The following is a 13,244-nucleotide window of genomic DNA, read 5'->3' as shown; positions in this document are numbered from 1 at the left end:
GAAGGGTCACGAGGACTTGAAACATCAACTGTGCTCTTCTCCACCGATGCTGCCAGACCTGCTGAGTTTTCCCAGGTATTTCTGTTTCTGTTTTGGATTTCCAGCATCCACAGTTTTTATCTCTGTATTCTATAGCAATTGGGTTTGTGGAGGTTCTATATCCTGATTGACATCTAATTAATACTAAATGGGGGAGAGGTGTATATGGTGGTCACTTTCCAGACATAGAACAGGGTGTTAAAGTTACAGGAAAAATTTTGATTCTTTAATACTTCAAAATTTTAAACTTATGTTGTATTCACAGGTCCAACGATGAAACTGAAAAGGGGCGAAGTGTTGAAAAAGTACAAAGATATAATTGAAGCTCTTTATTCGGAATGAAGCCTTTCCATGGATGGTTAGAGAGTATAAAATCATCCCAATGTTGTTTTAAAGTATTAAAGATTGGCAGATTCTGTGTAATTGTCCAATGTTCAATAAGTACAAAGCTTTGTATTTTAAAATGAATTTTGATTATTTGCGTAGATGAGCACTGGAATGAGATAATTGAACAAATGCGTGTTGATGGCAGGAATACTCACTTGACTGTAATTATTTTGTACTTGTTTTTTTACGTGGCTAAAATTAAATTGGTCTCTTCCTGCTTGATGTTTGCAGCTTTGCACTGCTGGCTTGCTAAAATGTAATGATCTAAACAGTGCAAACTTTGCATTTTAAGTACTGTGTAGTTTTGCTCCTTTTTGTTGTGCTCCCTAAACTCGTGCTTAAGAATCTTTAAACCAAACAATCTACATTAGTTAAGATAAGTAGATTTTCTTTGGCAGATATTTGAGTGTACTCCCTCAGGCCACCACAGCTAAAATATCCAAAGTATTGATTTGTAGGGTTGTTTAGAATTGAAACCCAAACTTCCAGGTTCAATCGATGAGACAATTTATACTTGCATTGGAGGTGGTACAGCGAAGGTTCATTAAATTGGTCCCTGGGATGAGGGGATAGTCTGGTGATGGAAAGGCTAAGTAAATTGGGATTACATTGGCGTTCAGATGAATGAGAGGTGATCTCATTGAAACCTACAAAGTTCTGAGGAGGCTTGATAGGATAGGTGCTGAGAAATTGGTTCTGCCAGCTGGGGAGTCTAAAACACAGTCTCAGGATAAGGGACCAATCATCTTAGATTGAGATGAGGAGAAATTACTTCACTCAAAGGGATGTGAATCTTTGGAATTCTCCACCCCAGAGGGTCATGGATGCTCTATTGTTGAATACATTTAAGACAGGGATAGATAGGTTTTTTAGTGTCTCAGGGAATTAAGGGATATGGGGAGCGGGCAGGAAAATGGAGTTGAAGCCCAAGATCAGCCATGATCATATTGAATGGCGGAGTGGGTTTGATGGGCCCTATAGTCTATTACTCTTCCTATTTCTTGTGTTCTTGACAAACTGGTGTACCGCAGATCCACCTAGCTAAACAATTGTACTTCTGTGTTCCCTGATCTCCTAATTGTGTTGTGAGACCGATTTGATCCCAGGCATTCTGTTTCAGGCCTTACATGAACATTTTTTGGATGGTTTATGTTTAATATTTCTCTTTCTTCAGATTACAATTATCACATGTCTAACACCTTTTCATAACTTTATAGTCTTCTATTATCACTGGTTTCAGTTAATTGTTCAGTCTATGTTGGTTGCAACAAATGTTGCGAGGTGATCATCCATAGAAGGAATGCTTGCGCTAGGCAGCCTTTTCTGCACATCCCATATATTTGCTGCTGCTCTGCCAGCAATCTGGAAGGGGAAAAAAATCACAGGTTTGCTGCTTTTTAGTTTAGAGTAAGGTCATTATTCTGCCTGAAGTACAAGTATGTTGTGTAATTGTCCAATGTTCAATAAGTACAAAGCTTTATATTTTAAAATGAATTTTGATTTATTGGTGTACATGAGCACTGGAATGAGATGATTGAACAAAGGTGTGTTGATGGCAGGAATACTCACTTGACTATTGGTCTATTATGTCCACTACATCTTCACAAGGGAAGGGAGAATATATGCAAGAAACCTATGTCCACAAAGTTATTTTTGTTTCCTTTGTTGGTCGACATGACTCCCAAAAGTACTGTTTAAAAATTACGCTATGGCCTGAATTTTCCCATTGGTGATTTGGGGGCAGGGCCCGCTTGCTGACGGGAAAATGACGCAGGATGACGTTGGGAGGAACCCCCGACGTCATCCCGGTCCCTTTAAATTTTTAGGAAGGCGGGCGGACAGCGAAATCAGCTGTTTATCCGCTGACCTGTCAATGGCCAATTGAGGCCATTAACAGAGTAATAAAGATAATTAAAGACCTGCCCATCCAACCTTAAGGCTGGCGGGCAGACCAGGAGCCCCAGCGGGCTTCTGAAAAAGCATGAAACCTCATCCACTGACGGGATGAAGTTTCATGTCTGTTTTTAAAAACTTCAATACATTTTATGTGATATTTATTAACATGTCCCATCTCGTGTGACATTGTCACATGAGGGGGACATGTTAATTTTTCTATTTTTAAAGTTTTCTGGACTGGCAGTAATCTCCCTGAGACAGGACTTTGTCTCAGAGCGCACTTTGACAGATGGGGAATCCCTCCACCCCCCCCGCACAGGAATCGCATACCACATCCCGTCGGGCAGGCTGCTGGGCGGGCCTTAATTGGCCTGCCCACTCAAAATGGCGGCGGGCCCCGTTTTGGTGGTGGGGGTCAGCTGTCCGCCCACCACCGAGCTGGTGGGGCCCGCATGCTCACCAAGGGCAAAATTCTGCCCTATGTAACTAAATGTTCTCATCCTGCTACAATACATCACCTTTGTCGTTAATGGAGGATGAGTTAGAGTTTTACTTCTATGTCTCCAAATGTTTCAACTATAGCTAGCCACTCGGGGTTGGATTTTTTTGGTTGATTGTGGCCCTGACGCTGGGCTCAATTTCGGTTCAGGAACCCAGAAGTGGCTGTGTTAGGACATCGGTTACCGTCTTCCTAGAAGCGGTCAACTAAGAAACCGCCTGCTGAAAGCCTGTCCAATTAAGGATGGTGGGAAGCCCATGGATGAGTAGGCCTAAAGTGTCTGTAGTTACATCTGGCTGGCAGTGCCAACAGGACCTCCAGCCCTCAATGCCTGCAGCGAAGTCAATAAAGAAGTCCAATACAGGGGCCAACAGGGTGGAGAGGAACCTCCCCCCAGGAGTCGTGACTGATGAGGTTGGGGTCTTTGATCCCCCATGGCCTCATCCTTGGGGTATAGAGCCTCCGACTCAACCACATGGCCTGCTGCTGGGATGCAGGCTCCAATGAACTCGCAGCCTCTGTGAAAAATACAGTCAGTGTCGCAAAATGGCCCCCGAGTGGAGCCTCAATTGCCCTAATTGGCTACCTGCCTCCATGGAGCAAGTAGCCGACCCTGATCCTATACCGCTGCTGGCAAAGTCCCCCAGAGGTCTGAATGCATCCTGGAGCTGTTCTGACACAGCTTACTCCGTATTTTCCCGCTCCCACCTTACCACCTGCCTCCACAGAGCTTGGAAAATCATGTGAGAAGAACTGAATAGCTGACTTTCTTTTGTTTCTCATAATACTTTTTCCACACCGCAGCAAACCTGAGTTCTTTCAAAATAACTGACACGTACACTTCACTATGATTTTAAACACTGGACACCACCACAAAGGAAAAGAGAGTGAATTGCAACATTAGCATTACAGTTACCAAATGGTTTGAATCACGTGTAAAACAGGACAATTAACACCTAGATTTAAACTGAAAATACCCATGAAGTTCCCCTGCCTGACAGAATTCATCATCCTAATACGTATATTAACCGAAGAAGCCATTTCTTACCTCCATTAATCACGTGAATTACCATCGGTGCTGCAGTTATTACTGTTCCAATCATTTGAGTTTCTTGTTTGTGGAAGGTGGCTGCCATGACACTGTGGTGATCGAAGCGATGGATTACAGCAGCATTGCTGCTCTCCTTGTTGGATTTAGAGGATGACAGCGCCGGTGAACTTCCATGATTTGTCCTCCAGTGATAGTAAATGCAGTAGAGAATTCTTCAAATCCTGACTAACCAGAGTCTTCAAGCATTTGTCATCAAAATGGCCTCCTTTTGATGGCAGCAGCAGGACCAGCCAGGATAACTGCTCCAGCTCCTCCAGGCACAGGATCCCTCTCTCCTATTGTTGCTGCTCCCCCAAACATAGATCTTGCCTCTGGAAAACCTGGAGGAGCTGCAGCAGTACAGAATTTCAGATTGGAGGAGCAGCTCTCTCACAGATTCTATCTCTTCCATGTATGGGGGTGACTTTTCTCTCATTGGTCGCCCCTGTGATTGATTTTAGTTTTGCAGGTTTTTTGGAGGCTTTTGAGTGCAAATTTGCCCATCATCCCCTTCTTTTGAACCCTGGGTCACCCTGCTGTCGCTAACTGGTTGGCGAACACAGAAGCAGCCAGCTAAACTGGCCGCCTCCTGTAAGGTTAAGGCAGCAGACCGACTGTAGCAGTGAGTGGGGTCGGAACCCGGAAATGGTCCTACCTTCTGAATATTTTCAAAGTTGGGAAAATTCAGCCCCACATCTCTATTCTCCCCACTGCATTAGGGAAGAAAAATATCTCTTGTTCCCATGCCTGATCCAGGTAAGGTGAAACAGGATGTTTCCCAAATAGTTGAATAGTCTAGCATGAGATTGATGTAGAACAAATGGTCAACAGCCTCAGAAGGATCAAAATTGGTTGGAAAAAAATGAACCCAAATCTACTCCAAAAACTTCCTAACTCCATTTCCCAACCTCCAAATCACCTTACAATAAGTTTTCCTTAGATAAGCTAATAGCTTCCTACAGTAAGTCCAATAGCACAATACTAGAGTAATATTGAGTAACTGAACGATAGCACTTGCCTTAATTTTCAATCAAAATATCACTCATACCATGGTCACTTTTTAAAGTTGACAATTGACTGAGAACAATATAAGGAGAAACTAACTGCTGAATTAAGTATAGTGTTGTGTGCCACTTTAGTTTTAAAACAAATAAACATTTTTTTTAAACTGAAGACTGTATTGTCACCCTATTAAATAAGTAGCTGTTTTCAATGTCTAATCATTGGTAAGGTGACTTAACATTGCCTACAACTGAGCATTGTTGAAAAATTTTATATTTTCTGAATGAAAGCACTTTTCTCTGTCAGTGGAAATGTTTTAATAATAAACAACAGAAGAAATTTGAAAGAATGTTTGTTGATTTATTTTTCTCACTTTCAGCTTTTAAATTTTTGAAGCTAATCAGACACTGATAGGTTGTTTTGAAGTTATCAGCTGTTGGGAATGTTGCCTGGGAACATATGATGATAATCAATATTATTCCTTGATATTCTGAAAATACTCATCTTTGAAGTTGGAGATCAGAATTTTTTTTTGATTAGTACAGACAGCAACCCTTGATTTAAAAAAACTCCTGAAAAATACTGCTCTTAACAAGCAGTTAAAGCAATAGTAAATCCCTTCTTGGTATTGTATCAGTTAACTTTGCATCATAATCATTATAGCAAAACAAATAAAATCTGCATATTTTTTGTGATCTGTAATGAACAATTCAATCATTGCAAGGGATAAATAATCCTTTTTGTTCCCACTGAACTAGCTCTAAGCAATAGAATGGATTACATTCATGTGCTAAGATACAATTTTTTTTACTATCAAATATTTAATTATTGTTTTGTTAGTCAGTACCAAACATGAACATGCACTGGCCACAGAAGAAAATGCTATGCATGTTGTTAGCACATGCCAGATCCTTTATTGTTCGGTGTGGTATGGAAAATTATTTTAATACCAAAGAATCAGATTTACTTAGTCAAGTTTCCATAATCAGGTTACTGTTTGGCAATCATTCACCCTGGTCCTGTACACAAGATGCTTCAATTAGGCGAAGTGCTGTACTTAGTCACTGTACCACATGTACATGCTTTCTACAAAAAAAAATTTTACAATTTTACAGGATATAGTTAATTCCTGATTTTAAGTAGTGCACAAAGTCAAACTAAACAGTTTTCTTTAAAAGGTAACATTGGTGCATTTTTGGTGTAAAATTTTGTGATGTAGCAAGTGTGTATCCTGCAAAGTAGAAAAGGTCAATTTAAAAAAATGTTCGGCTATCTGTAAGCTGCTTAGTTCATGTTTTCTTCTCCTGAGGTTCCTTTAATTGAAAAATTGATTTTCAGGGTGATATGATTGCATTGAAATAGCAGCTCTTAGTATTCGTTGTCTGAACCTTCTCCAGTGTCAGCGTTCCTGGAGAGCATGTAGTTGTCCATGTCAATTGATCTGCAATTCTGAATGGCATAGCGTAAACGTTCTGCCATCACCTGTTGGCTTGAGTAAGGAGGCAGCCGAAGCTGGAAGAAACAAGTCTGGGCTGTCGGAAGACCATCGACTGGCTGCACAACCAAATAAAAAATAAACTGTTAATAGAACAAAAATATAATGTGGATGTTATAAACAAAACATGAAACTATGAAGGACCTCAGTTTATAATATTTGAAGTTATTTTAGTGGAGGATAACAGTAGATAACATTATAAGTGAGATTTTTCACTCTGATGTTGCATGTACATTTGTGGGGCAGAAAATTTGATGGGGACAAACTACCAGCTATTTTCAGAATTAAAAAAACTGAGTTTAAGAGGATCATACAGCACTTTTAAAAATTCTTCCATGGGATGTGGTGTTGCTAGCAAGGCCAGCATTTATTGCCCATCCCTAATTGCCCTCGAGAAGGTGCTGTCGAGCTGCCATCTTGAACTGCTGCAGTCCATGTGGTGTAAGTACACCCAGAGTGCTGTTGGGAAGGGAGTTCTAGCGTTTTGACCCAGTGACAGTGAAGGAACAGCAACATAGTTCCAAGTCAGGATGGTGTGTGGCTTGGAGGGAAGCTTGCAGGTGGTAGTGTTCCCATGTGTCTGGCCCTCTTGACCTTCTAGGTGACAGAGGTTGTGGATTTGGAAGGTTATGTGGAAGGAGCCTTGGTGAGTTGCTGAAGTGCATCTTGTAGATGGTATACACTGCTGCCAGTGTGTGCTAGTGGTGAATGTTTAAGGTGGTGGATGAGGTGCCAATCAGACAGACTGCTTTGTCCTGGATGGTGTCGAGCTTCTTGAGTGTTGTTGGAGCCGCTCTCGTCCAGGCAAGTGGAAAGTGTCCCACCACACTCCTGACTTGTGCCTTGTAGATGGTGGACAGGCTTTGGGGAGTTAGGCGCCTCAGAATTCCCAGCCTCTGACCTGCTCTAGTCCAGTTCAGTTTCTGGTCAATGGTAATGCCCAGGATGTTGATAATGGAGGATTCATCGATGGTTAAAGGGGGAATGTTTGGATACTCACTTGTTGGAGATGGTCATTGTCAGGCACTTGTGTGGTGTGAATGTTAGTTGCCACTTGTCAGCCCAAGCTTAAATATTGTCCTGGTCTTGCTGCACATGGACACTGATTGCTTCAGTATCTGAGCAGCTGTGAATGGTACTGAACATTGTGTGATCATCAGCGAACATCACCACTTATGACCTTATGATGAGAGAAGGTCATTGATGAAGCAGCTGAAGATGGTTGGGCTTAGGACACTACCCTTAGAAACTCCTGTAGTGATGTCCTGAGACTGAGATGATTGGCCTCCAAGAACCACAACAATCTTCCTTTGTGCTAGGTATGTCTTCAACCAGTGGAGAGTTTTCCCTGATTCCCATTGACTTCAAGTTTTCAAGAGCTCCCTGATGCCACACTCAGTCAAATGCTGCCTTGAAGTCAAGGACAGTTACTCTCACCTTCCCTCCTGAGTTTTGGTCTTTTGGACTAAAGCTGTAATGAGATCAGGAGTCAAATGGCCCTGGCATAACCCAAACTGAGCATTAGTGAGCAGGTTACTGTTGAGTAAGTGTTGCTTGATAGCACTGTCAACACCTTTCATCACTTTGCTGATGATCAAGAGGTGGCTCATGGGGTGGTAAATGGCTGGATCGGATTTAGAACCAGAGAAAAGTTACAGCACAGAAAGAGGCCATTCAGCCCATCATGTCTGTCCATGGCCTTGCTGGTAACAGCACTTCAGGTGCAGATCTAGGGACATTTTAAATGAGTTGAGGGTTTCTGCCTCTGCCACCAAACCAGACAGTAAATTCCAAACATCCACCACACTCTGGGTGAAAAAACTTTTCCTCATGACTCTCTCTAATCCTCCCACCAATCACCTTAAATCTGTGCCCCTTGGTAACTGATGCCTCAGCTAGAGAAGACAGGTGCTATTTATTCTATTTAGGTCCCTCATAATTTTGTATACCTCAATTAAATTACCCTTAGCCTCCTCTGTTCTAAGGAAGACAATCCTAGCCTATCAATCTTTCCTCATAGCTGCAATTTTCAAGCCCCGACAATATTCTTATAAATTTCTGCACTCTCTCAAGAGCAATTATGTCCTTCCTGTAATGTGGCGACCAGAACTGCACACAAAGTTCCAGCTGTGGCCTAACCAGCATTTTATACAGTTCCAGCATCACATCCCTGCTTTTCTAATCCGTACCTCATCCAATAAAGGAAAGTATTCCATATGCTTTCTTTACCACTTTGTCCACCTGCTCTGCCACCTTCAGGGACCTGTGGACATGCACTCCAAGGTCGCTCACTTCCTCTACCTCTGTCAATATCCTCCTGTTTATTCAATATTCTCTTGCTTTGTTTGCACCCCCCTTCAAATGCATTATCTCACACTTTTCTGTATTGAATTGCATCTGCCACTTTTCCACCCGCTCAACCAAACCATTGATATCATTCTGGAATCGACAGCCAACTTCTTCACTATCAACCACATGGCCAATTTTTGTATCGTCTGCAGATTTCCCAATTATACCTCCTACATTTAAGTCCAAATCATTAATATATACAACAGTAAGGAACTCAACACTGAGCCCCATGGGACGCCACTGGAAACCGCTCTCCATTTGCAAAAGCATCCATTGACCATTACCCTTTGTTTCCAAATTTGGAGCAATTTTGGACAATTAAACAACTCACTGAAGGAGGAGGCTCCACAAATATCCACACTCTCAATGGTGGCGGAGCCCAGCAAATCAGTGCAAACGATAAGTCTGAAGCATTCGCAACAATCTTCAGCCAGAAGTGTTGAGTGGATGATCCATCTTGGCATCATCTGGAGGTCCCCAGCATCACAGTTGCCAGTCTTCAGCCAATTCGATTCACTCCACGTGATATCAAGAAACAGCTGAAGACACTGGATACTGCAAAGGCTGTGGGCCCTGACAACATTCAGGCAAAAGCACTTAAGACATGTTTGCTAGAACTTGCTGTGCCCCTAGCCAAACTGTTCCAGTACAGCTACAACACTGGCATCTACCCAGCAATGTGAAAAATTGCCCAGGTATGTCCTGTACACAAAAAGTAGGACAAATCCAACACAGCCAATTACTGTCCCATCAGTCTACTCTCCATCATCAGTAAAGTGATGGAAGGGGTCACCAACAGTGCTATTGACTGGCACTTGCATAGCAATAACCTAATCACTGACGCTCAGTTTGGGTTCTGCCAGGGTCACTCAGCTTCTGACCTCATTACAGCCTTGGTTCAAACATGGGACAAAAGAGCTGAACTCCAGGGGTGAGGTGAGAGTGACTAACCTTGACATCAAGGCAGCATTTGACCAAGGGTGGCATCAAGAAGCCCTAGCAAAACTGGAGTCAGAGGGAAACTCCATTGGTTGGAGTTATACCTAGCACAAAGGAAGATGGCTGTGGTAGTTGGAGGTCAATCATCTCAGCTCCAGGACATCAAAGAATAAAGAACAAAGAACAAAGAAAAGTACAGCACAGGAACAGGCTCTTCGGGCCTCCAAGCTGCACCAATCATATTGCCTGTCAAACTAAAACATTTTGCACTTCCGGGGTCCGTATCCCTCTATTCCCATCCTATTCATGTATTTGTCAAGCTGCCTCTTAAACCCAACTATCGTACCTGCTTCCACCACCTCCTCTGGCAGCGAATTCCTGACACTCACTTCCTTCTGCGTAAAAAATTTGCGCTGCACATCTCCTCTATAGTTTTCTCATCTCACCTTAAATCTATGTCCCCGGTAATTGACTCTTCCACCCTGGGATAAAGCTTCTGACTATCTACTCTGTCCATGCCACTCATAATTTTGTAAACTTCTATCAAGTCGCCCCTCAATCCAAGAACAATCCGAGTTTCTCCAACCTCTCCTCATAGCTAATAACCTCCAGACCAGGCAGCATCCTGTAAACCTCCTCTGCACCCTCTCCAACGCCTCCATATCCTTCTGGTAATGTGGCGATCAGAATTGCACGCAATCTTCCAAGTGTGGCCTAACCAAGGTTCTATACAGCTGCAGCATGACTTCCAAGCTTTTATACTCAATACCCCTGCCAATGAAGGCAAGCATGCCATATGCCTTCCTGACTACCTTATCCACCTGCGTTGTCACTGTGACCTGTGGACCTGTACACCCAGATCCCTCTGCCCGACGATGCATTTAAGGGTTCTGCCATTTACTGTATAATTCCTGCCTGTATTAGACCTTCCAAAATGCATTACCTCGCATTTGTCTGGATTTAACTCCATCTGCCGTTTCACCGCCCAAGTCTCCAACCGATCTATATCCCGTTGTATCCTTTGATAATCCTCTTCACTATCTGCAACGCCTCCAACCTTAGTGTCGTCTGCAAACTTACTAATTAACCCAGTTACATTTTCCTCCAAGTCATTTATGTATACTACAAACAGCAAAGGTCCCAGCACTGATCCCTGCGGAATTCTACAAGTCACAGCTCTCCATTCAGAAAAGCGGCCTTCCACTGCTACCCTCTGTCTTCTATGACCAAGCCAATTCTGTATCCATCTTGCCAGCTCACCTCTGATCCTGTGTGACTTTACCTTCTGTACCAGTCTGCCATGAGGGACCCTGTCAAAGGCCTTACTGAAATCCATGTATATAACATCCACTGCCCTTCCATCTTTGATCATCTTTGTCACTTCCTCAAAAAACTCGATCAAGTTAGTGAGACACGACCTCTCCTTCACAAAACCATGCTGCCTCACACTAATAAGCCCATTTGCTTCCAAATGGTAGTAAATCCTGTCACGAAGAATCTTCTCCAATAATTTCCCTACCACTGACGTAAGGCTCACCGGCCTGTAATTTCTAGGATTATCCCTGCTACCCTTCTTAAACAATGGAACAGCATTGGCCATTCTCCAGTCCTCTGAGACCTCACCCGTAGCCAGTGAGGATACAAAGATTTCTGTCGAGGCCCCAGCAATCTCCTCCCTTGCCTCCCTCAGTACTCTGGGGTAGATCCCATCTGGCCATGGGGACCTATCCACCTTAATATTCTTCAAGGCGCCTAACACCTTTTTTTTCATCTCAACATGATCCAGGCTATCTACACACTCTTCCCTAGACAAATCGACCGCTAAGTCCTTCTCTTTGGTGGATACTGATGAGAAGTATTCATTTAGTATCTCTCCCATTTCTTCTGGCTCCGCATACAAATTCCCACCTCTGTCCCTGAGTGGGCCTACCCTTTCCCTGGCTACCCTCTTGCTTTTTACATATGTATAAAAGGCCTTGGGATTTTCCTTAATCCTGGTTGCCAGTGACTTTTCATGACCCCTTTTAGCCCTCCTCACTCCTTGCTTAAGTTTCTTCCTACTTTCTTTATTTTCTCCATGGGCTTCATCTGTTCCCAGCCTTCTAGCCCTTACGAATGCTTCCCTTTTCTTTTTGACTAATCTCACAATATCCTTCGTTATCCAAGGTTCCTGAAACTTGCCTTGCTTATCCTTTATCCTAGCAGGAACATGCCAGTCCCGAATTCTTATCAACTGACGTTTGAAAGCCCCCCACACTTCAGTTGTTGATTTGCCCTCAAACATCCGCCTCCAGTCTTGATTCCTCAGTTCCTGCCTAATATTATTAGCCTTCCCTCAATTAAGCACCTTAACCCGAGGACTCCTGTTTCCTTATCCACCAGTACCTTGAAACTTACTGAATTATGGTCACTCATCCCGAAATGCTCCCCTACTGAAACTTTGACCACCTGGCCAGGTTCATTTCCTAATACCAGGTCCAGTATTGCCCCTTCCCTAGTTGGACTATCTATATATTGTCTCAGGAAGCCCTCCTGGATGCACCTTGCAAATTTTGCACCATCCAAACCCTTACCACTAAGTGATTCCCAGTCAATATAGGGAAAGTTAAAATCACCCACCACAACAACCCTATTGCTTTTACGTATTTCCAAAATTTGCCTACATAACTGTCCCTCAATCTCCCACCGGCAATTGGGAGGCCTATAGTAAACCCCGAACATTGCGACTGCACCCTTCCTATTACGGAGCTCTACAGATATTGCCTCGCTGCATGAGCCCACCGAGGTGTCCTGCTGTCATATAGCTGTGATATTCCCCTTAACCAGCAGTGCAACTCCCCCACCTCTTCTGCATCCCTCTCTATCCTGCCTGAAACAACTAAATCCTGGAATATTTATCTGCCAATCCTGTCCATCCTTCAACCAAGTCTCTGTAATAGCAATAACATCATAGTCCCAAGTACTAATCTAAGCTCTAAGCTCATCTGCCTTCCCTGTTATACTTCTTGCATTGAAACAAGTGCATTTCAGACCCCCAGTCCCACAGTGTTCAGTAATTTCTCCCTGCCTGCCCTTCCTCTTAGTCCAACTGGCCATATTCACTGGTTCCCAGTCATTTATTTCAACTATTGTTCTGGTTCCCACCCCCCCGCCATACTAATTTAAACCCTCCCGAATTAAACTAGCAAACCTCGCAGCCAGGATATTGGTGCCCCTCCAGTTTAGATGCAACCTGTCCTTCTTGTACAGGTCCCACCTACCCCAGAAGAGATCCCACTGATCCAGATATCGGAAACCCTCCCTCCAACACCATCTGTTCAGTCATGTGTTCAGCTGCACTATCTTCATATTTCTAGCCTCATTGGCACGCGGCACAGGGAGTAATCCTGAGATTACAACCCTGGAGTTCCTGTTTTTTATCTTTCTGCCTAACTCCCTGAACTTCCGCTGCAGGACCTCGTCACTCTTCCTGCCTTTGTCGTTAGTACCAATGTGTACCATGACCTCTGGCTGTTCTCCCTCCCCCTTCAGAATGTCCAGTACCCAGA

The 13,244-nt window shown here is 43.4% G+C and overlaps 2 protein-coding genes across 10 annotated transcripts in view; one reads left to right on the top strand and one right to left on the bottom strand.

Moving 5' to 3' along the window:
- The window catches only part of LOC121280455 (long-chain-fatty-acid--CoA ligase ACSBG2-like), a 117,651-nt gene extending 117,135 nt beyond the window's left edge, over nt 1-516 (top strand). The window contains exon 14 of the mRNA XM_041192470.1: nt 305-516. Coding sequence (XP_041048404.1) covers nt 305-381 — 77 coding nt within the window. The 3' untranslated portion in view covers nt 382-516. The remainder of the gene's footprint in view (nt 1-304) is intronic.
- Nucleotides 517-5,252: 4,736 nt separating this feature from the next.
- Nucleotides 5,253-13,244, bottom strand: part of LOC121285080 (probable E3 ubiquitin-protein ligase HERC1) — a 436,191-nt gene continuing 428,199 nt past the window's right edge. For all 9 annotated transcript variants that reach the window (XM_041201223.1, XM_041201218.1, XM_041201210.1 and 6 more), the window contains one exon: nt 5,253-6,467. In XM_041201223.1, coding sequence (XP_041057157.1) covers nt 6,282-6,467 — 186 coding nt within the window. In that variant the 3' untranslated portion in view covers nt 5,253-6,281. The remainder of the gene's footprint in view (nt 6,468-13,244) is intronic.

The sequence above is a fragment of the Carcharodon carcharias genome, chromosome 1 (assembly GCF_017639515.1).
Source record: "Carcharodon carcharias isolate sCarCar2 chromosome 1, sCarCar2.pri, whole genome shotgun sequence".
Lineage (NCBI taxonomy): Eukaryota > Metazoa > Chordata > Chondrichthyes > Lamniformes > Lamnidae > Carcharodon > Carcharodon carcharias.
Note: the sequence above shows the minus strand (reverse complement) of the source record. Positions and strands in the feature narration are given on the sequence as shown.